The 23,423-nt window shown below is 37.6% G+C and overlaps 1 protein-coding gene across 11 annotated transcripts in view; it reads left to right on the forward strand.

Annotated features, from left to right (window-relative positions):
- Positions 1-23,423, forward strand: part of LOC120527673 (LIM and calponin homology domains-containing protein 1-like) — a 332,902-nt gene that overhangs the window by 147,510 nt on the left and 161,969 nt on the right. For all 11 annotated transcript variants that reach the window (XM_039751356.1, XM_039751353.1, XM_039751350.1 and 8 more), the window contains exon 4: positions 15,252-15,358. In XM_039751356.1, coding sequence (XP_039607290.1) covers positions 15,252-15,358 — 107 coding nt within the window. The remainder of the gene's footprint in view (positions 1-15,251; positions 15,359-23,423) is intronic.

Here is a 23,423-nt window from a genome sequence, read left to right on the forward strand (position 1 = left end):
ACACCCACAATCTTTCAGTTGCCTCCCAGAGTAAATGATAATGCACTTGCTTGCTGGTTGATTTTCTTATTCTTCTGTTTGCTTCAGATGCACATGCATGGATACAAATGTTGTTGTATGCTCTTTATCATGTAGTCATTATAGTGTAACTTGAATTTAATCAAGTATTGTTTTTCACATGGCTCTCTTTAAGGCCATGCTTTGCTAATAAAAACATAGGAAAATTGAGAACATGCAGAATCCTTACAAATCATACCTAGGCTGAGGTCTGAACCCAGGATGTTGGTACTATGAGACAACAGCGCATACTACAGCATTACTTAAATGAGTAATCCTGCTTCAGGAAATATACACATTGTTGACTCGGATTTGTCATTTTCCATCTTTTTTTCAACAGCATTAAATAATGGAGACAAGATCTTTATGAAGAAAAAAAAAAAAAATCAGTAAAGATTTGGTTGATGCCTGGTACTATCATGTCATTGTGCCAAAATCAAATTTTTTCACCCCAGCAGATTTCTTGCAGTGTGGCTGCAACCTTTTCTAACACCTGGCCCTTCACAAAGCAAAGAAAAGTTCATGGGAGTCCAAGCCCTTTTGTGAACTGTTGTTGTTTGTTTGGTTTTTTTTTTTTTCTTTTTCAGGATGTTTGGCTTGGCAATGTTGGTGGCGGGGAGATGTGTGTACAGATTCTGCAAAACTAAGTTGTTTTATTTATTTATTTTTGTGGGGATCGGTTAAATAAGATTATGGTAAACCTCATTATTTAACAGTTATAATAACTCCATCCCAAAAATACTAGGTGGTTAGAGAATGAGTTTATTTTGGCTTAGCTTGCTACACAGGTGACTTTTTCTTTTTTGAAAAGGCAGTGGTTATTTTCAAATTGCAACCTCAGAGTCACATATTGTGATTAGTCACGCCAATATCAGTTACTGCCTAGGAGTGTAAGCTTTAGGACTCCTTTTTGTGGTAGAATTCAGAGAGTAAAATCAGCAGTGGGTTATGTTGTGCTGCAGCAGTTCATACTTGCAGGGCTCTTTATTTTTCCTAGGGATGTGGAATGCTTAGTGTGCTATACTTGGATGAAGACTTGCTGAACTGCCCATGCCTCTAGTACAGTGTATTTTCTGTTACTCTCCCCATTTCTGAGTGTTTTGCTTTGCTTTTCCTATTTCAGTGTTTTTCCTAAATGAGCTCACAATTAAAGGATTACTTAGTATGTTAAAATAGCTCTTTACTCCCATGTCATTTTAAAACTAGTTGTCCTGGCTGTAGGTTGTTTGTGCCATTTTACTTACCTCAAATGGCCATTTTTAGAGCTTATTGTATTCAAAGGTCTGCATTCTAAATTCTGAGGATTGTTTTTGGGGACTTCAGAAAGCTTTTCATTGGAGAATGATGACGATATAGTGCCTTGGGCTATGTTGTCATATCAAAGAAGCCTTTCTACCAGTTTTTCAGGTCTACATGATACTCGATCTTTTTTGAAGAAGGAGCCCAGTGCGTCATTTGGGAAACAAAAGAAGCTGTGTTCTTCATTTTTTGAATTTGTCTCCTACTGAGGAAACAATGTGAAACACATGGTGTGAAGACATTGCAGACATAACCAGTAGAAAAGTATTTTTAAGTGTCACTGAGGCTCTTCAGAATTGAATCTGTCCAGCTTTGCTTAATATCTGTGAACACAGTCTGGGACATTCTTTGCTTTTGGCAGCTGTTAACTAAGAACTGATTTTTGCCTTTCATCTTCCATTTTATTCATAAAAACAAAATGTCTTTTTTTTTTTTTTTTCTCTCTCTGAGTCAAGCTTATTAGGAGGTCTGGTTTTGCCTCTGGACTGCTATCTTTACAACAATGAACTAAAAATGTATACTTAAAGTAATATCTGCTTAAATGGAGGTTGGATAGCCACATTTGAATAGGGTTCAGTAAGGTGGCATGGATTCGGAAAAGAATATGACTGGAACAACTCTGGCATATGAACAGAAACTCTTTATGCCAGTATAAGTAGCTGAAGTCCAACAAGATGTGGTATGTTCTTTAATGTGATAGGCCAGCAGAAGCAGGTACTCTGAGAACAATGCAGTGAGCGAAGTCATAAAGTAGTGGCAGATCAACAAAACAATTTCCAGAAATATAACAGATAACAGCAGATGGATCCCTAATTGAGACTGACAAGATTCTACCCATTGTAGATCAGATGGCCGTACAGTGTTTACAATGGCCATCGTATAATTGAGAAAGTAAGCTCAAGAAAGTTATTCAAGGGCCTGGTACTATTTGGGAAAGTAACCCAGTGGGTTTCTGGGTAGACCCCAGTGATTCTACAGATTAATTTAGGCAAGTGTTCATCTAGCAGGGCAGCCAGACAAAGTAAGAAAACTGGAGGTGGATATGAGTATCAGGCATTTGTTTTTTTTGCTAGGCAGGCTGCCCCAACCAAGTGTAAGAGACAAGGAACGCTAACTGTAACCAACGGAGCAGTCAAAGTTTCCTTTAAATTCGTTATACTGTACGTTGTAATTAATAGGTTTTTTAAAATGTTTTGATGAGTATATAAGCAAAATCGTAATCTGTTCACCAATCACACAAAAACAGCTAAACCAATTTTTTATGACATTTTGCATGTCTGTTGCCATTGGGCCAACTTAAAATATAAGCTATGTGGCATATCTGGGAGAGGGGTGGATAGTAATATCGGAGGTCAACCAAAAATGGGCATCAATATGGGGAACTGCAGTTCCCATCAGGCAGCAGGAGAGTGTTTTGCACCAGCCAAAGCAGGGTCTTATCAAGACAGTCGATGCAGCGTTTACTTCTCAACTAATACGGTATTATTGTCACACTGGATGACACATTTTGTCTAAGAGGAAGTCATTTTGTCATATTATGGGATATATTTATGTTGAATTTCCAAATGACAACCCCCCCACACTCCAAAAAAACTCCAAAACACCATTTTTAGAGAGCTTCATGGTTACGATTTTACATGTGACACAAAGTTTATCCATTACCTCTGCTGATTCGCTCACCACTGCCTGTTTTGTGATGTTAAATTATTCATAACCAGTGTGACAAGATTCAGGCAGCCGGACAAGGACGTCTGGCAGCCTGCTATGTGTTGGTTAAACTTGCAGATATGAATTTTATTGCACTGTGTAAACATGACTGCATTTGAGAAATGAACTGGTGACATTACATTTTTTATCGAAGCCAAACCTTACATATTTGACAAAGCTAATGCCATTGTATACCTGCATGTCTTTACTAAGTGTGACCGAGATTAGCCAATTTTTTTCACAATTTAGCGCATGCCAAGTTGCTGTTCAGAATATAGTAGAAAGAATGCCCGAGGATGGTGTTAGTAACTTTTACTAGCTTTTAAACGTAAACATCTTCTCAAGTTCATTTTCGGATAAGGTAGTTATAATTTCAAGCTTTGATGCCAATAAAGCATCTTTATTATATTAAACTTCCACTGGTGCTGTCTCTCCTGTAATAATACTACAGATAATGTCTCTAAACCCAAATCCTACACCCATTCCCCCACTACTGTATATGCTTTCCGCGTTCCATGGATTAAATTATTTAATGAGCCATCCAGTTTATTAGCATGAGATTAAACATCTGTTTGTGAATCAGCACTAAACTAGGAAATACAAAGCCAGGAGTGTTTTTGGTTCCAACCCAGCAAGGAGTTACTGCAATTATTAGGTTATATTAGATAAACATTTATTAATCCCAAGGGGAAATTTTAGATGCATACAGCACCAGAAAGATAAAAAGATACAGACTCTTTGGACAAGTAATATAATAAATAAACAGATAGATAATTAAACAGATTATGTATAAATAAATGAATCAATATTGTGTGGAAATAGCAAATTAAGTATAAGCATTCAATTTGGGATGTCTGGAGAAAGCACTGAATTCCCTAATGGCAATCGGCAATTCCGTGCTACACAAAAAAGAACAAATTCTTGATTATGTGATCAGAGAAACTGATAGTTATCAGAGAAGGAGTGTAGTTGATGGATAGGGCACACATTTCAGCTAGGAATGACATTTACCATAGCCTGTTATGTCAGTTTACCTGGGCTACACCGGATACTTTAAGCTAGTCAAAAAATATAAACTTGAAATAACTCTGACATATTGATTTAAATTAATGTTTTAGAATAGTGATTTTATGGGATCTTAAAAATACCAAACCTGTATTACTGGCTAAGATGCATTCAATTTTAAATGTTGCTCACTTCATTGCTTTACTACTGGTGGAGTATCAAGAAATTAATTTCAAAAAACCGTTGTTGATCTCTTAAGAGATGTGTTTTTATACCACATAAAGTTTCTAGGCTAAAGTTGCCTCTACTCCAGAAGCCAATTCTAACAGTTCCTTCTATCTGTCATAATACCGCTATTATCCCAAGAATGCTGCTTTCATTTAGTTTAGTATGCCAGCTGTCTCACCTTTCTTGGGTTAGTCCTGCACTTTACCATTAAGAAAAACCATTCATCTCCTGTTTCAGGAGCCATGCTCCTTTTTATTTCCCCTGTGTGTTTTTCCAGATTGTCCATCTGCTTTGCTCAGTGCAGTCCCTGCAATGGTTATATGGAGATGCACCACTAAAATGGCTTGGCATGGATCAGCACAGCCTACCTTATGGATTTTATTCAATATGTAATAACTTTTATAATGGGGGGAAAAAAAAAAGTCCCTGCAAGTCTGGAGTTTGCAGATAACACGACAATACTTTCTCCTGCTAGTAACAGGGCACTTCCAACTTCAACATATTTCATTAAGCAGCACCCACATATCTGCCCAAGTCTGACCAGGATGCTTTTGTCAACTTCAAGTCCAAATATTGATTCTTGCTCGTTTCAAGTAATCTGTGCATGGAGGCCTTCTTGAATGTGTCTGTCTGTGTAGTTTACATGACATCATTTCTGAAGTCTATAGTACCTTGCTTATGAGTGTGTGACACGGTGATGAAATGGAAGCCAGTGTCTTGTCCAGCAGGAAAGAGGTGGAATTAAAAATAGGAATTGCCTTTCCGTCTTAATCTTGGGTTGGAAGAATTCAGGTAAATCTATACAGCTATGTGGAGAAACGTTTTACTGTTCATACAGAATTGCCACTTATAGTTGTTGTTTTTAAAGATTGTTCTTTTTTACAAATAACATTTATATTACAAGTATACTCAGAAAAAATTAATCTATCCATTTTTTTCTAAGCTGTCAGAAGGCATTATTAGGACATTTAAAGTTTGCAGATAAAAGGCTTAGAAATTTTATTTATGTACTGTAAAATAGGCAGCGTTTTCTGTGTGAAGTCTGCATGATTTCATTGTGGCCATGCAAATTTCTTACGCAGCCATTAATTGCAACTCTAAAACTTTTTTTTGGTGCTGGTCTGTAGCTGTGTCGTTCCACGGTTTGGCACTCTAGTCCAGCTTTGGTACTGCCATAGACTTCTGACTGTCTGTGATTGTAACAGGAAAAAATGAGACTGTAGAAGAGAGAACTATAAATATAAGGAAAAAATGAAATAAGAAGGCAAAAGACGAAAATGATAAAGTAGTACATTAAGGAATAGTAATTTAAAAATGACAAAGTGGATGAGGTAAAAGGTGGAAACAAAAAAAGTAATTCTTAATTTGAAGCAGTTTTAGCTGGTATTGGTCCCTTTAACTTACTTTTCTGTCTATTGCACTTGCACATGTTTGAAAGGAACACTGCAAAGGTTAAAGATCAGTCATAGTTCATTGTAGCACCTCTAAGTAAAAAAGCAATAGTGGGTTTTATTGTTTTTACTGTATTTTTTTTTCTCAACCTAGTGTTTACCACATGTAGCAAAGACCTCTGATTATTTTAAGTATTATTCTTGGCAGGGAAACCTCTGTGTCTCTTGTCTGGAAAGGAATTTGTTGTTTTGGTTGGAATTGATTTGGAATGAAAGCCAACCCCCTTTGTCTCCCCCCTAGAACAGCACATTTTGCTCTTGTTTATTTCAGTCTCCTGAGATCTCCTTAGTGCTCCTGATGGCTCAAGTAACTGAACACTTTTTTTTTTTTTAATATTTTTTTTTTTTTATTTAAGAGTTCCAGCACTGAAGTAAGGCAAAGGTGTTTCTTTTTAATGGTGGTCATGAATAACGCCTGCTTCTTGTGTGTGTGTGTGTGTGTGTGTGCGTGTTTTCAAATGTGAACTAAATAAGAACATTTCCCTTTGTCTCTCTTCCTTTTTTTTTTTTTTTGAAATGCATAATTCTTATTCTGTACAGTTATTCTGCCTAGACTGTGGTCTAAGATCTATTTTCTGAGCCTGCTTTGTGCAAAACAGTATCTTAAGGTAATATTGGGGAATCACTGGGCCAGAGTCAATAACCAGTTCTGGGTGGAAGACGGTCCATTGCAAGGCACTCTTGTGCACCCTAACACTCACTTACATAGGGGTGGTTTGTTTTTGGAATGTGAAAAGCAAATAGGAAAACCTGCAGAGTCACAATGTAGTAGTCCAGAATGAAAATCTGGGTCTAGAGCTGAAAGACAGCAAGGATAACCACTGGGCAACCCTTAGAATAAAAAGTCAAATTGACTTGGCTTTATAGATTTTTCTTGAGTTATTAGTAGCCAGTTGCAATAATTTTTTTCAGTTGTGCTTGCAGAAACAGAATGAAAGTTTTCTTACAATACATTTTCATAACTTGGAGGTCTCAGTTCAACATTTAGTCAGTGGAGAAGATGTCATTCAAGTTGAAACTAATGTTTTTGAGCCCCTTAGTACCAGATGAGTTGAACAGGGATTGGTAGTACTGCTTAATCAGTAGTCACAGTTAAACCTTGCATTGTTTAGTTAGTTTTTTTTTTTTTTTGGTTGGATCACTAATTAGAAAAAAGTACACCTGCATGTGGCACTGAAAAGGAACAGCAATTGGGGAAATATAATGCTTGTCTTTTTATAATGTGGTTTTGTATATATTTCGATTAAGCTTCTTTGACTCTTTCACAAGGAAATAATGTTGCTTGGATTATGGTTCATGAATTTTGAGCATGCAAACGTTTTATTTACTATCATTTTGTCTTCTCTTTGTACCCACATTATTCTTCAGGTTACCATTGTAACAGATCACTGCACCCTGTAACAACAGCTCTAAGTGAGAATGAGGCACTTTATGAGACATCTGTCTTTTTCAGTACGTATTTCAAATCTGGCCCAAGCTTACTAACTCAGAATTAAGGACAATAGTACTTCAGATTCTTTGTTTCATTTAAATTCTCATGAATGCACTACTTGCTTCCTGTACTTCTAATTTGGAACCCTTCAGCTATGATTATGGATGTTGGCAATTAGTAAAAACAACACAACTTTTGAAATTTCTGACCCATTCATCCATCCATTTTCTACACTTTCCTGACCTGATCCAGTTCTATGGAGGCAGGTAGCTAAGATAGAACCTGAACTTCTCTCTGGGCAGGATGAATGGGTAAGACGCCAGTCTATCACAGGGCACGTTTATGCATACAGCCTCATTGACTCATTACAAGCTAATTGCAGCAACCAGCTAACCTAACTTGCCTGTTTTTTTGGCATGGGAAAACTAAAAAGACAAATAGAATGTGCAAAGTCCACACAGACGGTGACCAGGCCAAATCATTTATAGCTGTGAGACAACACTAACTACTACATCACTGTGTTACCACAGTTTTGAAATATGTTTCACCATATGTTTGTAAAATTTATTGATGGGCTGCTCTTTTACAGCTCATTTTCCAGATGTTGTTCAATGCCATAAAAAGAGTTGAAGGTTTTTTGTGTTTGTAATGCAACATGAATATCTGTCCATCCATCCATCAATAGGTCTGAATTACAATGTGATTATTTGGATGGTCACCTGCCAGGTAATGCTTGTGGTTGATCGACCAGTCTGTAAATATCCACCCCGCCCTCTCAGTTTGCGAGAAGCACATCATAGGCATGTTTATAGAGTACCTGTCAAATAATACAAAGAGTACACAACGCATGTTTCGCCCTAATGGGGGCAGGTACTCTAACATGTCTATGATCTGCTTCTCGCAGACTAATCACAAGCATTAACTGGTAGGTGAATACCCAAATATTTGGATTGCGATTCAGACCTATGGATATAATACTCTGATCCACATCCTGTCAAGTAAGCAAACCAGCCGCAGTTGTGCAACATCTGAGGCTTTGCCTCAGCTGCTGACATCCGAGGTTCAATCCCCACAAGGGGAAGCAAAGGTGTGTACATCTGGTTAGCACCAATTAGGGTGCAACACGTGTCATGTACTCTTTGTATTATTTGACAGGTACATACAGTATATAACTAGCTTGGCTAAACCTAATTAAGTAAAATTTGAGAGAAATAGGTGTTCCTTGTGTTTAACCTGTCCTGTATTTGGAACTGATAACACTAGTTCATGGCTTATTCTGTCAACTGGTTGGACATGGGGTAAATATAACTAAGAGCTCATCTTTCTGTAGATAGCAGTCACATCTTGGTTCAGGGTTGCTGTTTTGTAATGAAAGAATATGATGATGACCATTTCCTCACCTTAAAATATGCTGTGTAGACATGAGTATCTCTAAATTGCTCTATTAAGTCACATTTACCAACCTGTCATGGAGATGAAGCTGCAGTCTGCATCTAAAAAACTTCCTTTTTTTTTTTTTTTCTCTCTAAACCCTCAGATGTTTTTTTAGAAACTAACTGTGATATTTGTCTAAGATGGGTTGAAATCCAAGTAATCAACATAGACCTCAGCTGTAATGTATGCACATGTCTCTGTGATACAGTATGCCCATATTTGTGATTTGCCGTCTATTTCAATGACAAATACAATGCATTTATTTTATTGCTTAAAATGTTTGCGATGTGCCATCGTTTGGAATGACATAGCAGCTAGACAGACACATAGACACTTGTACTTTTATTAAAGTGAATAGTTCAAGGTTCAGCAAAGAAGCAAGTTCAAAAAGTTTATGCACTCAATAAAAAAGCATTCTCTATATTGTGTTTCTTAATAGTGTATAAAGTTGAAGCAAAACAAGTGGATGTGACGATGTAACCTGGAGGAATAGTAGCCATTTTTTGGTATGAGTCATATCAAATGTTTTTTATTCTTGTGTTGCACTTCTAAGTGGATAGGTTTTTTGATCCAACACAGTTGATAGGACAGAGGCAAGTAATTACTGACATGTCTTTTAAGCATTTCATTTAAGCCAGCCTTGATCTTCCTTACTGTACTCCTTGGACAAATATGACATTAGTGGATAACTTCCTCATCATGTTCTGTCTATGTGTTACTAGACCAAGCCTATCTAAGCACAACTTATATTCTCAAACCTTCTACCAATCAGTGTTCTACATGTGCCCATGAGCTAGGGAAAAAATATTTCTCTTCGTCTTGAAGTCCCTAAACTGTGGCTTAAAGTGTCAACTTAGATGACCCCAAGTTTTTCTTTTAACTAATTCCGACCCGTTATGTGGTGAGCTGATCATGCAAGCAAGTTCTTATTATCTAACTGCCAAGTTAGTTACATTTTTCTTTATACCTTTATCCATGTACATTCTTTATCACCTGTAGGAAAATCAGTAAAATAGTCTACTACAATATTACAATATATTAAAACTGATACACCAAGCAATGGTTCCTCTTAACTCCATCCTCATCACAAAGACAGTCAATTTAATATGAGTAAATATAGAGTTTGCAAAATGGAGTGCTTTCCTGTGTAAGAATCTGTATAACTGCATAATTCATTCTTTCTGTTTTTTATATATGACAAAAGGTAGATTTTTAAACAAGTCAGCATCCAGAAAACCTTTATGCCAACAATTACACAGCATTTTCACTACCATATTTAAAATTTCATTGACAGAATCTAGTTTCTGCATGTTTCAAAAAGACAACAGTTATCCCTGTAGCAAGATAAATAAGTGGACTGTCCCATTGCTACTGACTGATGAAATGCACTCTGGTTGTGAAAGGCCATGGAATGATTTAGATAGACCTACCTCAACTTCGCATATCATCAAAGCTATCCCAAACAGGATGCGATATCACTTAGAACTTCATACAATCTAGACATACATCTCAGCGTTTCACACTTTTATCCCATCAAAGCCAATCCAGATACTACCAAATCTGCATGTTCCTGACATTCTGCCTAATTGGAATTTGGACTTCCTATGTGGTATAGTCCATCATGTGCAGATTAGCAGCATTATCTTCTCCACACAAAATCTTAGTAAAGTCATCCCTCCGCTGAGCCTGGTATTGCACTCCTTGTTAAACTGACTGTGTGGCCAGATCTGGCTCCAACTCCATAGTTACAGTGCATCCAGAAAGTATTCACATCACATCACTTTTTCCACATTTTATGTTACAGCCTTATTCCAAAATGGATTAAATTCATTTTTTTCCTCAGAATTCTACACACAACACCCCATAATGACAACATGAAAAAAGTTTACTTGAGGTTTTTGCAAATTTATTAAAAATTAAAAAGCTGAGAAATCACATGTACATAAGTATTCACAGCCTTTGCTCAATACTTTGTCGATGTACTTTTGGCAGCAATTACAGCCTCAAGTCTTCTTGAATATGATGCCACAAGCTTGGCACACCTATCCTTGGCCAGTTTCGCCCATTCCTCTTTGCAGCACCTCTCAAGCTCCATCAGGTTGGATGGGAAGTGTCGGTGCACAGCCATTTTAAGATCTCTCCAGAGATGTTCAATCGGATTCCAATCTGGGCTCTGGCTGGGCCACTCAAGGACATTCACAGTGAAGCCAATCCTTTTGATATCTTGGCTGTGTGCTTAGGGTCGTTGTCCTGCTGAAAGATGAACCATCACCCCAGTCTGAGGTCAAGAGCGCTCTGGAGCAGGTTTTCATCCAGGATGTCTCTGCACATTGCTGCAGTCATCTTTCCCTTTATCCTGACTAGTCTCCCAGTTCCAGGGGCTGAAAACATCCCCACAGCATGATGTTGCCACCACCATGCTTCACTGTAGGGATGGTATTGGCCTGGTGATGAGCGGTGCCTGGTTCCCTCTAAACGTGACACCTGGATTTCACACCAAAGAGTTCATTCTTTGTCTCATTAGACCAAAGAATTTTGTTTCTCATGGTCTGGGAGTCCTTCAGGTGCCTTTTGGCAAACTCCAGGTAGGCTGCCATGTGCCTTTTACTAAGGAGTGGCTTCCGTCTGGCCATTCTACCATACAGGCCTAATTGGTGGATTGCTGCAGAGGTGGTTTTCCGTCTGGAAGGTTCTCCTCTCTCTACAGAGGACCTCTGGAGCTCTGAGAGTGACCATCGGGTTCTTGGTCACCTCCCTGACTAAGGCCCTTCTTCCCTGATCGCTCAGTTTAGATGGCTGGCCAGCTCTAGGAAGAGTCCTAGTGGTTTTGAACTTCTTCCACTTATGGATGATGCAGGTGACTGTGCTCATTGGGACCTTCAAAGCAGCAGAAATTTTTCTGTAACCTTCCCCAGATTTGTGCCTCGAGACAATCCTGTCTCGGAGGTCTAAGGACAATTCCTTTGACTTCATGCTTGGTTTGTGCTCTGACATTAACTGTCAGGATGCACCTGAGCTCAATTTTGAGCTTCATGGCAAAGGCTGTAAATACTTATGTACAGTACATTGTGATTTCTCAGTTTTTTTATTTTTAATAAATTTGCAAAAACCTCAAGTAAACTTTTTTCACATTGTCATTATGGGGTGTTGTGTTTAGAATTCTGAGGAAAAAAATGAATTTAATCAATTTTGGAATAAGGCTGTAACATAACAAAATGTGGAAAAAGTGATACGCTGTGAATACTTTCCGGATGCACTGTATACTCGCTTGATGACACTCCCATAATATGCCTTATCAAGAGATTTGTCTTTTGATACACTGATGTCAGAATGACAGATTTTATCAATAGGTTAATGGGCTACTCAACAGCCTCTTGTACCTACCACTGCATGGGTATTTCTTGCATTTAGTATCTGATTCTACTCTTAATGTATTGTGTTGTATGTATTGTCTGTTATTCATATGCTAGACATGCAAGGAAGATTTTCAATGTATTTTATACACATGACAATAAATTTGATGAATTGTGCACTCTTGAGATAATAACACCATGAGATATTGCAGTAGCTTACCAGACAAGCTGGATAAAGTTAACATTCCACTTCTGTCTGTTCAGGAACTCTGGTCAGGCCAAGCTCAATATGGGTGCCAAGATTTTGAATTACTTTTTAAATTTACTGCACATTGTACAGAGCTGATCAAGATAATCCATCTAATTTTTCTGTACTTGTATGCTCCTGGCTAGGATCAGTGAGAAACAGAGCATGTCTTACAACAATGGATACACAAGAAGAACAAGTCCTAAATAAGAAGTCTGCCCATTACAAAGCTGAGGGAAAATAATATATGAAATATGAGAGAAGTGCTTTTCATACAATTATATCCCTGCCTTTCTCAAGAGGTCTGGCAAACCTAAAATAATTGCATTTTTTGTCCACTAAGCATTTAAACCCCATCATAAAAATAATCTGTTTTGCAGCAGCTCCTGCATAGAATGAATTATTTCACAGCTTTTCTGTTTGGAAATGATCCAAAAGCACAAATCTACTGAGATCTATATATCTTTACATTATATTTATTTGATCTTTGTTTTGATTGATTGCCTAGATTAGCTCAAGGCACACGTGTAGTGATTTAAGAGTCGCAGCATGCTTTCTCTTCATTCATCCATTCATTCAATAACAGGTTTATGAGGATACAGTGATCAGCTCAAGACTTGGTGGGGAAGGTCGTCTTAGCTGGGGAACCCAATAATATAAAGCAGAACACTAAAGCTAGAGGTGTTTAATCCTGTTGATGTTTTCTTTTACTCAATAGTTCTTCCATCCTTGCAGTGCAGAGGTTACAGTGCTGCTCTGTATGATTTAGATCAATGTACCATACATTATACTGCGAGTCAAATTAAATATCTTATGAAACAACAAAAATATTAACTAAGATTATCACAGGTTCTCAAACAGACACACAATACAGTTTTTGAGAAAATGGAAATTATTTTTTTCCCTGAAGATCATTGCTTAGTTTGTTTTTAATATATCATGTCTTCTTTTTTATGAAAACTCCCACCTACTGTGGTCTGATTTTGTGGATTTAGCTCATTAAAACAAGTATAACAGAGCAAACATAAATAATTTGAAATGGTACTGTACATGCAGTGGCACAGTTGTTGATCATTTTCCCCTGGGTTTCAAGCCTGTGGTGAGATGTTTGTGGTGCTGGACATTTTGAATAAATAAATTCGGAGTGAGCAGGTTCTAGGTGGGTACATGTGCACATGGGAACACAAGGTTCATTGGGGTTCTTGGCTGATCGCACATTCAAGTGCAAATGCAAGCAGATCAGTCAAGTGGTTCATTCACACCTCAGAGCAGGTGACTGCAGTACCTGCACTCTTATTAGTGCATAAAAAATGCAGCCTGGGCAGGAAATGGGAAGGATAGAAATAAGAGATGAAGGAAGAGGTTAAAAGAAATGGAGAGTGAGAGACATGATTGAGAGTCATGCTGTTTGGCATGGAGGCAGGTGGTTGGGTGCGAGTTCCAGAGAAAAGCTTGTGGCCAGTGTTTGATGGGGATGAAAAGGGTCATTCCTGCTGAGCACTTCACGTAGCAAGAGTGACCCATGTGCTTGGAGTTGGCTTCCGCATACACCAGGGAATGGCGGTGGGAGTAGGAGTATGGGGTAAGCAGAGGCGATGAGATTTTAGAGAGATTCACTGTGGCTCATGTTTTTAAAGAAAAACCTGCCTATGTTTTAATATCATTTTAGAGGATTATTTATTGTTTGCTACTTCTTTCCTGAAGAAGGGGCCGAGTTGCCTCAACAGCTTGCACATTGTAATCTTTCTAGTTAGCCAATAAAAGGTGTAATTTTGCTTAACTTCTCACCACATTCATAATGGCTAACATGGTACAACACTAGAGTACTATAACCTCTGCACTGAACACCTGGATTTTATAGATTTATTTACTGTATGAAGTATATTATGAACCAACTCTTGCTGCATGTGATTACCCTGAGTTACCCAGCTCATCCTTGAATTCATTATGTACAGCACTGGGTTCAAAATGCCAAGGACTGTGAGGCCAATCTGGACCATCACAAAGCCCAACCTTGCCACAGTTTGTCTACCGTTTGTATAATCTATACATCCATGACATCATTGTATTCAGGGAACTGCATCACCTGAACTGGGGTGTAGTCGAGTCCGTTCCACCTGTTCTTCAATAATTTCAAAAATAGTTTCATCTATATTGGAATCTAAAAGGGCCGTCAATATTGTAATTTCTTCCGATAAATCTTCAATTCTCTCTCTGAAATACGTAATATCTTCGGCAGAATCCATTTCATCTGCAGTAGTAAGCATTTTTCGAATTAATTCTTGTGCTATCGATTCACCAATCAGTAACTAGAGGGTGTGTTAGAGCCCACCCTCTCAACTTTGACGAGTGAAAGTGACAGTTTTATTTCAAGTCGTAATTCATGATGGTTTGCAGGAATGTTACGGACAAAATTAAAAAAATAAATAAGCAACAAAAAACATATATTTCGTGACACATTTATTTATTTATGCTCTCATTTCATGACCTATTTATTTAGGCTCATTTCATGAAACATTTATTTATTTATATTCACATTTCACAGTACTTTTATTTTTTTGCGCATTTATTTATTTATTTAATTTTGTCCGAAATATTCCTCCATATGTCAGAAGTGATTTTACACCATTCTTCCTGTAAGCGTGTCGGAAGAGTGCTGCTCCCTGGTTTGTCAGGCGAAGTAATAATGTACAGTGAACTATGCATGTTATACTAAAGAAATGCTAATGGAGCAAATTGCCATTGAAAGTGAGATGTCAATGCATAAAGACTGTTCATGTTTTGAAACAATTATCATATCAGTGTCATCTCCACTAAACCTGACTGAATTACATTCAGACCTTTCAAAATATCGTATTCTTCTCTAACTATAGACAAGGGAATATTGGAGATCGGGTTGCAGGGCAATGACAGCAGTCGTGGGAGGACTGCAGAGCTCTAGTGCAATTGAATTACCTGCATATTTCCCAGGTATGAAACCCCTCATATTCTGTAAATAATACCTAGCAACTGTGTAACTGCTTTGTTTCCTTCTGCAGGACAATATCACCCTTTTTCTGAGAGGCTGTGAGGATCTTGGCTTGAAAGGTTCACAGCTGTTCGACCCCGGCGATCTCCAAGACACCTCCACTAGGGCAAACCTCAAGTAAGTCTCTGCTCCTTGTGCTGGGCAAATCCAAAGGCATTTAGTGTTATTTGAATATGGCTGGCTGACGTCCGGGCTTTGGATTCTGTTTTAAATAATTAATTTATCAAGCAGTGTTTAGTTACCAAGAACTTTGGTGATATATTAGGGGCTTCAAATGTTTTGTCTTAATATTTTTTAATAAGTTAAACAAATAGGGATTGGTATGCGAAGTTTGACCTTTTCAGTCTGTTTTGTTAAGCCTTTATTCCAGTCAGTGATTCTTGTTCCTTGATCTGCTTTGTTTTTATTAGTCTTTGTTTCTGCACTTGCTGATGGATTCATAAGTAAAATATAGTGTGAAACTTACAAGAAATGCAAAAAACCCCATTGTACAATAACAAAGTAGAAATACTTAGGTCATGTACTTGATTATGTTTTTGGAATATTTCTGCTTAATTGAATGTAACATTTTCTGTTTATTTTCACTTGTATTTTTTTTACACTTTTTAACTCAAATTAGGAGTATTCATATTTATGAAGAACATAGGGTGGTTTTCAAATGTGTGGTGCAGGGTGTTAGCCGCCTACAGAACATACCGGGGCTGCGTCTTGGCAATGTGTAGTCCCAGTTTCAATTTTCCACAGCTGATGCTGCTGAACTCGGACACTGTCTTCATCACGACGGTCTGCTGAATGATCCACAGGCTGCAGCGTATTTGTGTGTTCGCATGCTATGGTAGACTGTCCTTGTCATGTGTGTTGCACACATGTCTTCTCACATTATACTCCACATCAAACAAGATTGTGAACAAATTGGAAAAGCTCAATAAAAATTGAAAGGCCATTTTTTTGAATGTGAAACTAAAAATAATAGTCTAGGTAAAACCCTTTGCATTATTTAATAAAGGGCAATGTCTTATTATAGTTGGCTTCGATGACTAAGCTAGTAGCCGTATCACCTGCACTTTAGAACTGTTAATCCACCTGCAACTAAGCATGTTTGGTCCCGGCCAGTACTCGGATTGGAGATATGAGTGGTGAGGCCATCAGGGGAGTGCTTGAATTGCAATCTGTGCGTGGATCCCAATGTCTCAGTGCAGTGATAACACTGTGCTGTAAAAACTGGCGTCATCCTTCTGATTAGATGTAAAACCAAGGTTCTGACTCTTTTTGGGCATCTTTTGAGAAAGAATAGGGTGTTTCTCCATATTCTGGCTAAATCGCCCATCATGATGTTGCCCATTCTGGCCCACTTAATCATTCCCTGTCCTTTATGGTCTCACCATCTCTCTCGCATGTGGTGAGTTTACTGGCACAAGAATGGCTGTCACCGCATCATCTAGGTGTATGCTATACATTGGTGATGGTTGAAGTGGTTTCCCCCACTGCCTATGTAAAATGTTTTGAGTAGGTTAGAAAAGCGTTATGTAAATGTACTTAATAACTTTCCTGTTAAAGCAATTCTGTAACTTAACACCCAAATACATTAATGTCATTATTTTATTTAATTGTATTTAGGTTTTCAGGCCACAAAAATACACTTTAGGAAGGGGTTTGCAGGTATGAATTAGCTCTAAAGTGGGAGAAGCATGCGCGCCTGTGCAATTAGACAGACAAACGCCCAGTGAATAAGGATACTTACCCTTACTGTGACTACTTCAAGTTACAGTTACTTAACACACACTTTAGTGATTGTAATTCAACTCACAAGCAAAGGATGGTAGGCCGTAGTGTTCAGTTGTTTTGGGGAAAAAAAGAGATGGTCATTCAGTCAGTAATGTTCTAATGCAATAGGTTGCTTTTGGTGTGCTTTCATTTCATAGGAAAACACTATTATAGTAACGGGCTGGCACCAGCATCTCTGTGGATTTTTAGAGTTTTGGTGGGGTCACATGATCCTGAAAGCCTTAAGGATACCCATCTCCTTTAGGGCTGATATTAAGATATTCTTTTCTGTTGACTTTTAATCAGTTATCATTCATTATTTTATATAAAGCAGTTCATGGTGTGCACCATCACCAATAACACAATTAAATCACACCACTGACAGATAGCGGAAGATGCTCAGGTGTATAGCCGATATACTGTATTTTAACAGCAAATTTCAAAAGGAGCTTTACAAATCAGATAAGGCCACAATATAAAAGTGCAAGTTGAGATACATGGGAAAACTGAATAAAGTGACACACAAATGTAAATGGATAAATTCTATGTTGAGCTTTCTGTGGCAGCAGAGTAAGTTAGCATAGTGCTTACTTTGATAGTGACAGTACTATCTTGTTGAATCTCAGGGAGATGTTTAAGTCATAAATGTAGTGGTAGCATTTAAACACGGAAATGCAGCCAGTAAACCTTCACTCTGCAACTGAACTGATTTAGTCTCATAAATAACCCTTTGAATCTCCTACACTTTGGAATCTAATTCTAAGTTCAGTGAATGTTTGCCAAGATTTGTATAATGAAGCATTAGAGAGTAAATAAAGTATTAGAATATCCCAGCTATCAGACTGGTGGTTAAAGTGTAAGCAATACAATACAATAGAATTCATTTTTTCTATAGCCCAAAAATCACACAAGAAGTGCCGCAATGGGCTCTAACAGGTCCTGCCTCTTGAGAGTCCATCAGCCTTGACTCTCTAAGAAGCCAAGAAAAATCTCCCAAAAAAAAACCCTTGTAGAGAAAAAATGGAAGAAACCTTGGGAAGGGCAGTTCAAAGAGAGACCCCTTTCCAGGTAGGTTGGTCGTGCAGTGGGTGACCTATAATTATTTGGTATGTGTAGGTCTAGGTCAGACTTTTTAAGTAATGGTTTAATGACTGACACTTTTAGTGCATCAGGTACTGTGCCATGCAATAATGAACTATTGATAACGGTTAGAATAGGCGCTGAAGGAACATCCATTGCACTTTTTACTAGCTTTGTTGGCACTGGATCTAGGGAACAAGTAATGGGCTTCATTTTAGAAATTAAAGTTAAGACGTCCTGGACAGGATTAAAATTATTAAAGTGCTGAATGCAATATGAGGCAGGGTCTGCTAAGCTAGTATGAGGTTTGTACTGTGATGCTGAGATCTGGGATCTTATATTTTTAATTTTCTCATTGAAGAAGTTCATAAAGTCTGTACTGCTAATATCTTTTGGTATTTTGCACTGTAGATCTGAATTTCCATTTGTTAATTTAGCTACTGTTCCAAACAGTACCCGAGGATTTTTATTATTGCTATTTATTACTGTAGAATAGTATTCTGAGTGAGCTTTATATCTTCATCCATCTGTGCTCCAGTTTTCAACACTCTAATTTAAGAGCTCGAGTGTTTTCATTAAACCAGGCAGAGTTTTTATGTGCTTTGATCACTTTTGTTTTAAGGGGAGCTACTATATCCTGAGCATCTCTCAAGGTCACATTATAATGTGATGTTAGCTGATCTAAATTGTTTTCCACGTTTACATTTCATGTTAACTGATCTAAATGGTTTTCCACAATTACACTCAGCTTACTCAAAGTATCTATAAATTTTAAAGTAGAATTACAATCTAGATGTCGCACTGTCATTGTTTTAATCTGTGAGTGCATTGGCAAGGGCAGGACTAAATCCAATGTAATTAAGTAGTGATCGGAAATAATTTAATGGAGTAATATTTAAATTTTAGATTTAATTATAACTTACAAAGTTGAAATTCAATGTGTGGTTATGATTGAGTTGGACCTTTGACGTTCTGACAAAATCCTACTGAATTTAACAAATAAGTAAAACATTTGCTAAAAGTGTCAGTTTCCACATCAATGTGTACATTAAAATCCCCCATCAGTACTACGTGATCATAATTTATAGCCAAATCAGATAAAAGGTTGCTAAATTCTGTCATGAACAATGAATATGGCACTGGTAGTCTGTAGACTAGCACTATAATTGTATTGGAATCTGTTTAAATATTTAAAACGAATTCCTCAAAGGATGTAAAGTCGCCTAACATTTTAGACGTGATTTGCATTTTGTTACAATGAATTATTCCAAGGCCGCCTCCTCGACCAGAGACTTCATAAGTCTCTAGACTTATGAAGGAACGAGTATCCATCTGATGACGCCTAAGCTAGGGGAACAGTGTCACATTTACTAAGCCAGGTTTCAGTGAGAAGACACAGATCAGATTTTGTACTTAATATAATATCATTTACCAAAACAGCTTTATTTCCAAGAGAGCGAATGTTCAATAAGCAGCATTTAAAACTGCATGCTTCTTTCTGAACTGGTGATTATATTTTTTGTTTTAATTTGAAGTAAATTTCTATTACAGGTGCCCCTGGTGGAGGGTCTGGTTTTATCCCTTGGTCTAATTATACACCTTATTTTTTGGTTATCAAGTAATTTAAGGTTTGCATCAAGACTAAATTTACTGGATGCCCCACAGCAGAGATTATGGGTAACAGCTTCAGGATAGTAACAGGTGGGATCAACAACAGCCTGTGATTTAAGATCACATGAGTTGCGGCCTGGATGGTACTCTAATTAGTCAACCAGGCAGTTTTGCTGCCATATTTTGGGATAATACATAAGATCCCCTCCAGCTAGGATGAAAACCATCTCTTTTGAAAAATCCAGGCCTTTCCCAAAAATCATCCCAATTGTTCACAAACGCTATGCTTTTATTTGTACACCAGGTTTCTAGCCAGCAATGAAGGGAATACAACTGCTATAAATCACATCACATGACATGGCAAAGTTAAAGCACTAGCAAGCCATGAAATTAAATAATTGACAATGGTTAGTTTTTAATTAAGCAACTGGGTTGGAATAAAAACCTGCAACCACTGCGGCCCTCCAGGATTGAATATGCCCACCCGTAATTTATGGGTTTACAGTAGTTCATTATTTTGATTTTAAGATGTTTTACTTGCACTTTGCATTTTAGGATTTATTTAGCACAGATTTTTACACATGCAGTTTGAACACTGTTTGGAATTATTTGAGAATTAATTTGCCCTAAGCACTTTTGCACCAGTCTTGCTGTTTGAATCCTTATTGTACTAGTCCATCCTGGTCATAACTATCTGATCCACATTCAAGAAGATGCCAAGGCTGTGGGCACCAGAATATCACAATAACAAATCCAACATTGAAATCTTGCTGTCTGTGATATACATATTTATTCTCAAGAACTGAAGCTCAATGTTCATTTTCTTTGTCTGAAATTGTTTTATTAAAAAAGTTATGTTTAAAAAATGTCAATAGGCAGTTTTCCTGAGTACTCCGTCTCATTGAGGAAGCTCTTAGTTTACAAAGGTGAAGAGCAATTGCCTATCAAGGAAACAGTTGTCTTACCATTGGAATCCACCAGTGCATCATTCAAATAACTTCCACATTTTCTGGATAAAAACCTCACATTTAATGAGTCATCGTTCAGGTTATGAATCTGAAGGAAGGGTCTGAAATAAAGACTGAAGAGCATTTCAAAGAAGTTAGAGGTGCAGTAATACAAGTGAATACATTCAGAAAAGAGTAAAACAAAAACCAATATCCAAATGTTTGGATGTTCCTGTTGTTACCATTGGTTCAGTTATAAGGAAGGAGAAGATGCACCAGATCATCAACATACTACCCAAAAAAGGTTGACTCTCAAAACTCTTTGCACAAAGATCAGATTTGTGAGGGGAGCCAAGTATCTACAGAATTCAGTTGCCGAGAGGGAATAAATGTGCATCATCGTATCAAGACCTCTACATAACACTGGACTGTGTGGAAAGCTAGAGCAACAAAAAAAAAACCTTCTGAAGGAATTTGTGGAATTGGCTAAAATACCTGAAAGTGACCTAGTTGTGATTGTGGTTGGATGGGATGTGAGATGGTACTTTTTAGCCAAAGAGATTTTTGTAGCATAAAAGTAACACAGCCCACACTTCAGCAGATGATTACCTTACTAACAGTATGATGGTGGTGGTAGGCTTATGTAATCGGGCTGCATTTGAAAGGGGTAAAAGAGGGAAGAATGGATAATTGAAAATACGACTACAGTAAGTACTGCAGGAGAACCTGTTTTACTAAAAAAAATAGAATAATGATCCCAAACTCAAGGCCAAAATAACCTTAGAGTGGCTCAAGGACAAAAAAAAAAAAGATGAACATCTTACAATGACCTATCTAAAGCTCCTATCTCAGTTAGACTGAGCATTTTGGGCATTGTTTGTAAATTACAGAACACAAGCGTCATCTGACTAACCCCAATAAATCAGAGCAAATCTGTTTGGCCTCTCAAACAAAGTGCAATGCAGATACAGAAGACAGCAAAAAGTGATTCTATAAAGTAGTAAACTACCAGGGTTGCAAAGAGCACACTTCCCTTTCTATTGAAGAATATTTTAACACACTGTAAAACAAAGGCACTTAAAAAAAAAAAAAACAGAGAAAACAATTTTCAGTTTAGGAGTTACTCTTAAGTAAAATTTTAGAATTGGTCAAGGTAATAATTTAGCAAGGGCACTGTAAATATTATTAAAAATTATAAATTCTGAATTCACATGACTTTTGTATTATTGTTGGTTTTAAAGATGCTGTGGCTGCAAGCTCATACATAAATGCCGGCTTGTCTAATGGCTGCAACACGAGTGGCTTGAGTTTAGTTTGGGTTTTTTAGTCACATGTGCATAGCTGAATGAAATTCTTACCTGTCTGTCTCCTCAGAGACAGCTGACAATCATACAGTACCATCTAGGGCCTATAACCTCCAAATGACTTGCTGCAAATTCCAAGAGTTTTTTTCTTTGTAAATAGAAATTGCAAACATTGTAAATGCAAAGCCTTGAGTTTTTAAGCTTTGAAACAATTGTCTGATCTGAAAGCAGAATAAGTTTAGGCAATCTGTATCATTACTCCCCACGTTGTAGAAGTACACTTTGTTGCAAGGTATGAAATTTAAGAAGAGAAATATTTAAATACAGTATAATGTTAATAAGATAATAATCATGTTTAAGAGCAGCGGAGTTCTTGCTGTTCGGCATGCTTTGTGAAGTGTTCAGCATTCTCATATATAGAAATACTTTCAGTGTTTCATACTCCTCTTTAAGGTATTCCATTATTCTTTTTACTGTAAAGCTTTGCACTCAGTTATACCAGTTCTTTCACCAAATTGTACAGTTGAGATATATATGTTGTTTGTTGCAAAGTTCAAAATAAATAGTATGTTTTACCATATGTCATGTAATCTTGCAAATTATACAATATTTTTTTTACTCTTTTTTAATGAAGTTATATGGCTCTGATCCTTCTAATTTTATATATTGCCCTGGAAGATCTGGGTGGCTCCTTACCCAGCTGGGAAGCCTTTATAATGGAAGGTCAGTGATGGATGGGCTGCCCATCCTGGATAGAAGGGAATTGTCCCCTGTGGCAGATAACCCCCAGATACACGGGCTGTCAGCATTCAGTGTCTGGGGCTCCCTTTGGTGCACCAGCAGACAACCTGATGGGCTGTAGTCCTGGTGAGCAGCCCTGCTGTGGTACTTGAGGACCACCAGGCAGGGCTGGAGAAGGAAGTTATCTCCTGTTTAAGGAGATCATACCAGACCTGGAAGTACTTCCCTGGTGTGACATTGGGGCATGGCTGTGCTCCTGGGTCCGACATAAAAGAAGCTGCTCCTTATTTCCCAGAGATTGGGAGTCAGGAGGAGGAGGATGACAAGGCTGGTTGAAAATTATTGAAGGAGGAAGAAATGCAAAGGGAAGTGAAACTGTGGACTATTCTGTTGTGTATTGTGAAGTGAATGCTGCTGAGAGGTAGTTCCTTACTAATAAACTGTTATTTGTACCTGGGACTTGGTGTTGTGCAGTTTATGTATGGGGTTTGAAGTGCTGCTACACCCAGGCTGCAGGTCACAATATTTTATAGACTGACGGTATTATATTTTGCTATTATTAAAGCTCACTAATACAGTGGCAACTAATCTGGGATGAAAAAACATAAAAATATCTGCAAATGTGTGACAAATGAGGCCTGGAAAGTGTGTGGAATAATGAAACAGACATTTCACTTGGAAAGGTCTGTGATTTGAACATTGGATTTTTATTAATGCTATTAATCATGGTTTCCT

Source organism: Polypterus senegalus, chromosome 4, assembly GCF_016835505.1.
Source record: "Polypterus senegalus isolate Bchr_013 chromosome 4, ASM1683550v1, whole genome shotgun sequence".
In the NCBI taxonomy this organism is placed as follows: Eukaryota; Metazoa; Chordata; class Cladistia; order Polypteriformes; family Polypteridae; genus Polypterus; species Polypterus senegalus.